General features: G+C 33.9%; 1 protein-coding gene across 3 annotated transcripts; it reads left to right on the top strand.

The window, feature by feature from the left end:
* The first annotated feature begins 700 nt into the window (after positions 1–700).
* Positions 701–9,881, top strand: LOC110644999 (uncharacterized). Of its 3 annotated transcripts, none has more exons than XM_021797984.2 (20): positions 701–1,080; positions 1,844–1,947; positions 2,087–2,173; positions 2,263–2,338; positions 2,444–2,518; positions 2,632–2,685; positions 2,884–2,943; positions 3,035–3,151; positions 4,331–4,425; positions 4,536–4,744; positions 4,909–5,006; positions 5,252–5,355; positions 5,489–5,654; positions 5,818–5,940; positions 6,320–6,402; positions 7,389–7,530; positions 7,692–7,721; positions 7,932–8,002; positions 8,493–9,311; positions 9,664–9,881. In XM_021797984.2, exons 1-19 carry the CDS (start codon positions 1,042–1,044, stop codon positions 9,307–9,309), a joined length of 2,550 nt encoding a protein of 849 aa, XP_021653676.2. In that variant the 5' UTR covers positions 701–1,041; the 3' UTR covers positions 9,310–9,311; positions 9,664–9,881. The 3 variants fall into 3 exon arrangements, with proteins under 3 accessions (XP_021653676.2, XP_021653675.2, XP_021653677.2); XM_021797983.2 differs by lacking the exon at positions 9,664–9,881 and having other exon boundaries at positions 701–895; positions 982–1,080; positions 8,493–9,572; XM_021797985.2 differs by lacking the exon at positions 9,664–9,881 and having other exon boundaries at positions 8,496–9,572.
* The last annotated feature ends 1,195 nt before the right edge of the window (positions 9,882–11,076 follow it).

The raw sequence follows: 11,076 nt of genomic DNA, 5'->3' as shown, positions 1-11,076 counted from the left end.
TACCATATAATTTTAACATATAACTTCCTTTGATTTATAATTAATAATAAAAAATTTCTTTTAACATAACCCTATAATTTTTAATTGTTTTGTTGATATTTAATAATTCCAATTTTTTAAAAAATTGAGAAATATATAAATAGTAAAAATTTGTTAATTTCATTATAACAAAAAAAAAATGTTAATTTAAAACATTACCGTCTATTAATTAATTATTAGCTAAAAGGATATTTTATTTTTTAATTTTTACTCAAAAAATTTAGTGGCATCACAATATTTTAAAATATTTTATTTTGCACATTAATATTTTAAAAGTGAAATCAAATGAATCATATCATTACAATCAACAATTATATTAAAAAAATTAAATTAATTAAAAATATTATTTTTTTAAATATAAAAATTAATATATATATATATATTTAACATAAATTGGAGTTCACCTTAAAACAAATTTAATAATTATTAGATTAAATATTTATATTAAAATTTATATAAAATATATATAAAAATTATATAAATGTAAATTTAAATATTTAATTTAGTAATAATTAAGTTTATATTGATATAAGCTTGAATTTATTATACTTTAATTGTAACATGCATGAATGGGAATATGTATACATACACATACATGAGACATGCAATGTATGAACAAGCATCATTCATGATGAAATTGAATAGTAGAATTAGAATTTGGTTATGTGAATTCCGGAGTACCTCTTGTGCACTTTTCCGCCTCTCACAACTCCGTCTCTTTTGTTCTTCGAAGCTGCTCTTCCATTTTCAATTTTTTCACCTTTGCTTCTTCTCCACTCTCGATCTTCATGCTCTCCCTGTTTTTTGATCTCTCTGTTCTTTCCAATTAGGGTTTCAAGCTTCAGCTATCTCGCCAGCTATTACTCGAATCTCAAGCTGTTTTTTGGTTTCTTTTCCCCTTTTATTTTTGAATAAGACCTAGATTTCTGCCCACTCTTTTAGGGTCTACAGATCTACGCAGCTCCTGCCTCTACCTCTGCTGAATCTCTCCTCTCTTTAAAGATGTTTTGGAAGCTCACGGCTCTTTCTGCCTCCTCTCCTGTGAGTGACAATTCATGCCTCTAATTTTTTTTTTTTGCTTTTTTTTGTTTTCTTGATTTTGAGCTTAGCTGAATGCATACGGTGGTCTCTTTTTTTCGTTTCTTCTCTTTTTTTTCTTGCTTTCTTGTTATGTCAAGAATTGTTGATTGCTGTTATTGGATTATTTGCGAGGTTGTGAATATGTCAATTCTAATTTCAAATGGAAGTTTTGTTTTTAATTTTTTTTTTTACGTCTGTTTACGGTTTAATTTCTGTTTTGAGTTTGGTGGTGATGGTTGCTGGGTTTGGTTTTAGGAGTCATCGACTTGGGCTTTAGCAGTTTTGGTTTCTGGGATTTATTTGCTTCTCTTGCTGTAGTTTGCATTTTTAATTAACGAATGTACGTTTAGCAACAGAAAAACCATTTTAATAAAGGTGTTTTAACGCTTGCATTTTAAGACTTAGTTATTGGCTGTTCAATTATTATTGGTAGGATTTCCCCCCCATATTGATGGGAGCACTTTATTGATATGATTGCTGTTATAGTATATCTGAAACAGTGGACAGATATGGTATACAGTTTTGAGTGAGCAGGTTTTACTTTCTGAATTATGCCAATTCCAATGTCGATTCTACTGGGCATTATTTTTTTTTTCTAATAACATTGAATTCTTCATGGTCATGTTGTTTTAGATATAAGCAAACCAGCAAAGTACGTTAGTATATTTGCTTTTGTTTACTTGTTTTCTGGTTTATCTATTATAGCATGCTGTTGCTTTTGTAGGTGGAGTCAATACTAGACAAGGAAAATTTCACATTGGAAGAGCTTCTGGACGAGGAAGAAATAATCCAAGAATGCAAAGCTTTAAACAGTCGTCTCATCAATTTGTAATATATTTACTCTGTTTCACGCCAACTTTGTCTTTGCTCTATCATGAATATTGCAATTCTTTTTTCTTGGAATTATTTGGGGAATATGTTATAAAGTTGATTGTTGTGTATGGTCATCATAAATTTTTGTTTGCAGTATACGAGATAGAGCCCACGTAGAGCAGTTATTGCGGTATATTATTGAAGAACCTCCTGAGGATGCTGAAAGCAAACGCACCTTCAAGTATCTTTTTTACTTGTAAAAGAAATTCTTCTTTGTTGTTGCAGGGTCTCTTAGCTTCTGATGACTCTTCTTTTATTTTTTTTTAAAAGGTTTCCCTTCATTGCCTGTGAGATATTTACATGTGAAATTGATGTAATTCTTAAGACTTTAGCGGAGGAAGAGGAGGTAGGACAGTATATTCGCTTCCACTTTCTTTTAATCCTGGAAATTAATGTGGTAATATTTCCTCCCTAGTCCCTAATATATTTTTTTTTTCTCCTGCTATTGTAGTTAATGAACTTACTCTTCTCTTTCTTGGAACCAAACCGACCTCATAGTGCTTTGCTTGCTGGGTATTTCAGCAAGGTATGCTGTTGGGTGCTTTGTATCAAGTGTATGTCATGCATTGTGAGAAGTTTGTCTTATGTGTTTTTTCTTTGTCCAACTACTTGTTTGATGCTATTTCTGTTGCATTTTAGGTGGTTGTTTGCCTTATGGTACGCAAGACTGTCCCACTTATGAAATATGTTCAAGTAAGTAACTGTTTTTCATTAAAATCTGAATTCCATTACCAGTAATATCTGTTCTTTTTATTTCCGTACAATGGAAATGATGTATATCTACATGCTTGAATTGTGCATACTGTTGGTCAATGTTTTTTTGGAAACCAAGTTTGTTACCAGGGCCAGTCTCATGCTTTTTTTTTTTAATATATAATTTAATCTTTACAGTCCCATCAGGATGTTTTCCGTCAACTGGTTGATTTAATTGGAATAACATCTATCATGGAGGTAATTGAGATACTTGGATTTGTGTTGGTTTCCGTTTATTAAGTCCTTGTAATTTGCCCTGTTGATTTTTGATATTGACTGCTTTATGCAGGTTTTGGTTCGGCTGGTGGGGGCCGATGATCATGTGTATCCCAATTTCATTGATGTGATGCAATGGTTAGCTGATAGCAATTTGCTAGAAATGATTGTGGACAAATTGAATCCTTCTGTAAGTGATCGCTGTATTATCAAAGGAACTCGCAAATTTATTTTTTTTACACACCCACATGGCCACACCACATACAGAGTTGATAATATTTATTTGGATGGTGAAGTGATTCACCTTATATGTGGTTGTTTATGGAACTGGTACTCCTTAGCTTATTTGGTGCTAGTATGTGTATGTTTTTACTGTTACTGGTACCATGTATTAGGCGTGTTCGTGGTTTGTGTAACCAAATTATGGCAGTTTCTTTGAAACCATTTCAAAATGACTGGTTCATAAATTAGACAAACTGAAATTGAATTTGCAGAATTGGTAAACCAGTTCTCCCAGCCTGGCTAGTTTTTGAGTTTTTTATGTGCCTGTGTGTGTATACATACACGTAGTTCTATTCATGTACATGTACTATTTTCAATTTTGTCCAAACGTAACAGATTGCAGACAAACATATCAGTTGTGTACAACTGTGTCATTTGAATGATAGTCAATTCCGTGAATGCCCATTTTCAGTTTTTGTGTCTTACACAATTATTATAGGTTTGGGGTTGTCTGAGAGGTGGAAGCCACATATGATGTATCTGAAGATACATTACACGTATATTGGCAAGAATGCTGCCATAAATTGACTTCGAGTTGGTTTTTGTTGTACTGGCAAGAAGGAGGCCAGTGAGCCCATTTTGTGGAGTTTCTGAATGGATAATTTTGTGGAATTTTTTTGCCACTTTGGTGCTGTTTCCTTGAGTGTATGCAGATATAAATAGAAATATTCTGGCCTCTGTTTTTTGGAATGAAAGATAAATGTGTGTTTGATTTTGTCTTCCTTTGTTTTCTTCCTGCTACGTCTACAGCAGCAATGAGAGAATTCCAGAGGCACAAGGTAGATAGAAACACCAAATGAAGCAAAAATATAGAATTATAAGCAATAATAAATCTTTGGATTAGAGGGTGGATTTGGTGTAACGGGAAAGTTACTCCATTTGTAACTTGGAGGTCATGGGTTTGAGCTGTGAAAACAGCCTCTCTGCAAAGTAAGGGTAAGGCTGCATGCATCATCCCTCCATAGAGTTCATAAGTGTGGGATGTTTTGTGCACTAGGTCACCTTTTTTAATAAATCTTTAGATTGAGTGTACTTTGGAAGCCTTTGTATTTCAGCCATCTAAAATTTTCTTTGTTGTCTGAATTAGAGCCCTCCTGAAGTTCATGCGAATGCAGCAGAAACATTATGTGCAATATCTCGAAATGCTCCCTCAGCTTTGGCGACTAAACTCTCTAGTCCAAGGTTTATGCGACTTTGTGCTTCTTTACATTGATTGCAAAATATTGTAAATCTCTTTCTTTCTCCACATATGCATTTAATTTATGCTAGCCTGGAAATTTTCCCATATGCAGCTTTGTTTCAAGGATATTTGGACATGCATTGGAAGATTCACATTCAAAATCTGGACTTGTTCACTCACTTTCTGTGTGTATATCTTTACTGGATCCTAAAAGATCTGCAACCTTTTCCCCCTTGCTGCATTCTTTTCGAAGTCAACAAATTTATGAGTCCTCAATCCCTGTAAATCCAGAGACTATTGATGCAATGCTGCCTAAACTTGGTAAGTGCTTGATGCTTCTGACCAAATAAAGGTCAAGATTTATTGAATCTGTTATTTCAGTACAGTAAAAGGGTAGAAGAAGCAATTGTTAGTAGAGTGTGTTATTTTCATTATTTTCCCCTAGTTTGTTGATGATATTTAAGATTGCATGTCTTCTTTTGCAGGTGACTTACTTATGCTATTAAATGTGTTGTCTGATGATAAAATTTTACCTACAACATATGGAGAACTGAAGCCTCCTCTTGGGAAGCATCGCTTAAAGGTTTGTAATGCTTTTGCTGTAAACTTGAATCTTGATACAGAAGATGGTGCAGAACACAATCCTTTTCTGTAACCCCAATGGAATTAGATTGGCAGAGTTGGATGCTATTTTTCCTGAGCATGTGGGATAGTCATAGTACTTAGTAAATCTTTGTGTCTTAATAAGTTTTCTCCACTGTTATTACAATGTATGATATATTTTTGTGTAAATTATAGTTAATGCCTACTGGAATTTGTTTATTATAGATTGTTGAGTTCATTGCGGTGCTATTAAGAACGGGGAATGAAGCTACTGAGAAGGAATTGGTCAGTTCAGGAACTATTAAACGGATCCTTGATTTGTTCTTTGAGTAAGTTTCTATCCTTTTTGAAATTGTGAATTCATGAGTATCCAGAAAACATTGATTTCTTCTCGAAGGACATATTTCTATATTTGTTCCCTTGGCTAATTTGGCAAAATTTTTGGTGTTATAATTGATACAGGTACCCATTCAATAATGCGTTGCATCATCATGTGGAGAGTATTATATTGTCATGCTTCGAAACTAAGAGCGATACTATGGTTGATCATCTTCTTCGAGACTGTGATTTCATTGGAAAAATCCTTCAAACTGATAAAAACCCCATTATTTCTGGCGATATTAATCAGGTAGATGGATGTTAGTCTTTCATGTTTTGCACCTAAAACTGATGAGAACTTGTATTAGTGTGTAATGTGTGAGTCAAGCACTCTTTCTCATCAGTAAATGTGGCATTAATATTCTTCAGTAGCTTTTTTTGAGCTATAGATAAATGTATGTATCCTTGTGCAGCTAACTGTTCCTGCTGCTGGAAAGCGGGCACCACGGGCAGGAAACCTTGGTCACATTACGCGAATTTCTAATAAACTTGTTCAGTTGGGAAACACCAACAGCCGCATTCAGACATATCTACAGGTGAGTAGCAAGATAATGCCGTTTTACCGTCTCTTGAGGGCTACAATGTGTCTTTAAGAAGTCTGCATGGTTTAATTATTATAGGTATTTCTTACTTGCTGCAGTAATGACATTAATATCTCCCCTGAGAACAACTTCAAAATATTTTATGATTTTCTTTGCTGTGAACTAGACCTCCTCGTTTAGTCTTTTGAAATCACCTTGTTGATTGGTATAAATATATTTTCACATATTTATTTTACTTGCTTCCCACATAACAATATTGCTACCTGCTCTTATCAGTTGTTAGTATATCTTTGGATATTGTGTTCACGTTATCAAAAATGTTAATTTTTGTTTTAATGTATTTGCTAAAACAACTTTTGTTTGTTGCATCTAGGAAAATAGTGAATGGAATGAGTGGCAAGCCAGCATTTTGCAAGAGCGTAATGCAGTTGAAAATGTTTACCGATGGGCATGCGGGTATACTTTTGCCTATATCTGTGATATCTTTGCTGTTGAAATTTATGATTTTGATGAGCTTTATTTATCTTTTGCATTTCCAGGGTAGTTTCCTATATAACATCTGTTAGTTCCTATAAATCTTTGTATTTTACTCTTGATAAAAGAAAATTTTAAATCTGCATTTTTCTCATGAAGGGAGAGAAATTGGTTTCAGTTTAAATTTCCCTTGCAGTTACACCTAGTAATTTTTGGTATCTTGTTGGTTGATATTTGACTAGGACTAAAGCAATTAGAAACAACAACGATAGGGAGTAATTTTCTAGCGGGCCATGCCCTAGTGGCTCTTCTACTGACTCCATCTCTCTAATCTTTTACAACATTGATGTTGGAATTCTCAAGAAACTAGTGAAGTGGAGGAATAATCGAAGAGATAATGAGTTTTTGGTGGCTTTCTATGGACAGTTGAACCGTAGATGTTGAGCTTAGTTCATTTTTAGCTATAATTTGATTAATGGTTGGATATGGTAGCTGCTAACTGGTCAAGTTTTGAATGGTGGGAGAATGTCAAAAAAAAAAAAGTCTTATTAGATGCTGCAAGATAAAAAAAGGGGAGTTTTTGATGGCTGAAGAATAGAGAATTATATATTTGTAGTTGGAGCATGGGTGGTGATCTATGGTAGCTCTTAACCCTATTTGAAGAATGCAAATTGAAATGGTATTGCAGTTAATTTGTCCTTAATTAAAGGATCATCATGTTATTTGCTTCAATTTTTTCATATTACCTAGAATTACAAGGTACAACACAGTACTGCTTCTTGTGGTGATAAGCAAGCTTAGTTGTGACTTGTGAGGTCTAGTGAAGGTTTCTTCTGTGGGGTGTGAACATATGAAAGAGAGATACGTTTATTCTATTATTTTCTTATGTTCTAATGTGGCATTGTAATGTTCTGATTTTCTTAAACTATTGTTGAAGATTTCATTTTGTTTTTCCTTGTTTTTGGCAGCCGCCCAACAGCATTGCAAGATAGGACAAGGGACAGTGATGAGGATGATCTTCATGACAGAGATTATGATGTAGCAGCTCTAGCGAATAACTTAAGCCAGGCTTTTAGATACAAAATGTATGGAAATGAGGATAATGAAGAGGTATGTTTGGACTTCACTTTATTCCATAAGTTGATGCTTTTCTTCACCTTTTTATCTTTTCATTATCTGTTACTGGGTTTGTGGTTCTTAACCATCTTAGTCTTATATCGTCCAAGCAAAAAGAGAGGAATGGCTTTTACTTATTATTATCCTGGTTGCAGGACAATGGCGGCCTTGATCGAGATGATGAGGTAACAGTTGCATTCTCTCTGCCTTTCCCTTTTCTCCTCTCTCTCTCTTGTTATTTCTGTCTAAGTCTGGGTGTTAATGATCTTTTTCCCATATAGAAAGATTAGGATTGGTAACATGGGAAGAATTATGAACAGATCAGAATGGAAGTTTTGGGATATCTGTTGGTATCAAATGAGGTACTAACTGGATTATTTGATATTGATCTTCAGGATGTCTACTTTGATGACGAGTCTGCTGAAGTTGTTATATCTTCTCTGAGGCTTGGTGATGACCAAGGGAGGTGAGTCTTTTAGCCATTGGCCATTGCTTAATATGACTCTTGTTAAATGTGCTATAAATTCCTCTCCCCTTTCATTTCTTTCAACTTGGAATTTGGAAATATACTAGGCAAGTTGAATTTATACTCGCTAAGTGCTGTTCAGTATCATTATTGAATCATAATCATTTAGGATGGGGGACGACATCTCAAGTTAGGCTGTACATAGCAAAATCTAATGCATATATGATTTATTGAGACAGCATGATATTTTTGACTTGAACCCATAATAACTAATAAGGTCTGGCAGGTTCCGGCACGCATAGAATTTACCTACGTATTTCATTTGCTTTGAATGTGGGAATGGGATTTGAAGCATTGCATTTTAAATTGCCCAAAATAAAAATAATGCAGCATTTTGGAAAGAGCAAAGTCAGATGAAATCATGATTTTAGCGCACAAATTTTTGAGCATTTGTTCATGAATTGATAACATATGTTCTTTTTGAATGCAGCAGTCTATTCACAAATTCCAACTGGTTTGCCTTCCAAGATGACAGCGTTGGTAATGCCCCTGTGAGTACATCACCTATGGAAATGATGGATGAGATAAGCTTGAATGGAGCTGCTAATGGTGGTAACAGCAATAGTGATGATGAGGTGGTAGTTGGAGAAGATGACGAGTTAACTGAGAGCAAAGACACTGTTAATTTTACTTCCACTTCCAAAACAAACTTTGCCAATGGATTTTCTGGGAGTATTCCCATTCCTCAAAGTGATAAGGCAACTACTCCCCAGGATATTGGATTCTTCAGATTTGATACTCCAGACAATGAAGACTTTTTTGGGGACAGGCCTTTCCCTGAATGGGTAGGATGGGGAGAATCATCAGATTTGCAAGTAGGTGGGTCAAGTTTGAATCCATTTGAAGATCATGATCTCTCTGATGTCAATCTTTCGGATCAAGCTGAGGTAGCAACTCCTGATGTTAATTCCTCCTCAAGTGGAGAATCCATACTACCAAATGGCTCATCCTCGTCCAAGGATTCTAGTGATGGGTCAGTGGGCAGTGATACAAGCCGTAAATCTGCAACGGTGCCCTCTTTGTTTGAAGAGGATGTTGAATTTGTTGGTGTTGAATTAGAGGGAACAGAGAAGGCAATGGAACAGGCTCTCAAGGAGGGTATAGTTGGTGAAGCAGGGCCTCTAAAGAGGAACATGATTCCGAAGGTTCTGGAAAAAGAGAATTCTGATGATGATGGAGCTGGGATTAAGGAGTTCAATGACGCAAACTATTGGAGGGTTGATCAAGAGGTTGCCGTTCTAGAGTGATGGTGAGTCCAACCCAACCTGAAAATTTGACTCGAAAAATTTTTCATTGGCAAGGCTTAAAGCAGCCGACTCATGTACAGTGTATTTTTTTTTTTTTTTTAGTTTCCAAATGGGGATTGGATGGTAGGTTGTGTTATGATTTTATTGTTATTAGTTATTATTACTCTCATTGTTGTTTATTATTCAAGGTTTTTGTTTCCTTCCTGTCACTGACTAGCGGGATTTCCCTCATCTAATCTATTATTTATACTTCATTCTGGCAACCACCATTACTGGTTTTTTTATTAGTTTGTTTATTTAGGATTGATCTGCTCTTTTTTCAATTTTTCTTCTTGTTTTTTTTTTTGCCTGCAGCGGAATTCTTGAGTCCGAAGGTGTTGTGGTTTACTGAGCTTAATTTTATTTTTATTTATTTATTGTTAAGGGAATAAGAGATTTGTACTTGACTGCTTTTTACTAGGGAGGAAATAGATATATATACTGATTTCTTGTTTAGGATTAGTATCCTTGTATGCTTGGTTGCTTACCAAATGTTCTATCCAATGTATAGTCTAGTTGGAAATTTTTTTTAAGTTTGGTCCATTATAAATCTAATATATAAATATATATAATATATTTAATAAGTAAATTTTATTTTGAGTTCATAATGGAACAAAAATCGTTGAAGCATGGGCCACTCTAGCATGGGTGAAGCTTACGTGATATTCTTTCTAGAGAATTATAAGAAATTTCATATAGAAGTAGAAAATAAGGAAAATATTACGTACGCTTAGATTCGAAGTGAACGTGGCATCACACTAGATAATCTCACATTTCCTTGCAATTTCTAAAGTCATCACACTCAAGAAATTGAGTTATCCAAACTGGATTTGGATTATATTATGTTTGAGCAATTTTAATTCCTAAATTTAATAAATGTTTGAGATTTTATTAAAAATTACAATTTTAGAAAGCAACATGAAATCATTTCTCAAATATACGCATCCAACATAGACTTGAATCTGGTCTTGGACGTATTGTTAGCAAAAGGCTTCTCCATCCTACCCTCTTGGAACTGAATCTACACATCTGAAGAAAGGAATTGATGAAACCACCTTGCCTTGTTGTGGAGAGGAGTTCATCAGCCATCAAAAGAAACTCACCCAGGCCAAGGAGCCAAGCCTCACTAGACAGTTACAAAATCTATAAACAACAGGAGAGTAAGTAAATAGTTTTTCATTTTGGTTTTGGTGTTAAAGAACGATTATAATTTTTCTAAATTGATAAAAGTTTACCCTTAAATTTTACTAAAGGTATCTCGTGACATCTTAAATTTTTAAAACGTTATATTATACATAATAACTTCTGTAAGTATTTCATGACACATCTCAATTCTTGTAAACGTACCATAATATACTTCAATTCTTGTAATTACAAGAATTGAGATATGTTACGAGACGTTTTAAAAAAATTAGAATACCAACAAATTTTTTAAATAAAATTTATATATTCAGCTAAGTTGAAATCACTTTTCAATGTGCATTGAAAATTCTATACTTTCATAGTTTAAAATGTATCACAAACACCATTTTATAATGGGATTTGAAATTTGAACGCTGGATGTGCATACAAGGGTGGAACGTTCTTCTTTTATACTAAAAAATAATTATTTTATTATATTTTATTATATATATATTTTTAAATTATTGTGCTACTTTTACCATTGAGCTAAATATAATAGAAATTAGTCAATTAATTTGGCTTCCATCCACTTAATCAAAAATTGAC

The sequence above is a fragment of the Hevea brasiliensis genome, chromosome 1 (genome assembly GCF_030052815.1).
Source record: "Hevea brasiliensis isolate MT/VB/25A 57/8 chromosome 1, ASM3005281v1, whole genome shotgun sequence".
Lineage (NCBI taxonomy): Eukaryota > Viridiplantae > Streptophyta > Magnoliopsida > Malpighiales > Euphorbiaceae > Hevea > Hevea brasiliensis.
The sequence above is the reverse complement of the archived record's forward strand: the minus strand, read 5'-3'. Positions and strand labels throughout refer to the sequence as shown.

Coding starts and splice junctions, on each gene's coding strand:
- LOC110644999 (XM_021797984.2), top strand. CDS start 1,042: ATGTTTTGGAAGCTCACGGCTCTTTCTGCCTCCTCTCCT. Junction 1,081..1,843: donor CTCTTTCTGCCTCCTCTCCT/GTGAGTGACAAT, acceptor TTGCTTTTGTAG/GTGGAGTCAATACTAGACAA. Junction 2,686..2,883: donor CACTTATGAAATATGTTCAA/GTAAGTAACTGT, acceptor TAATCTTTACAG/TCCCATCAGGATGTTTTCCG.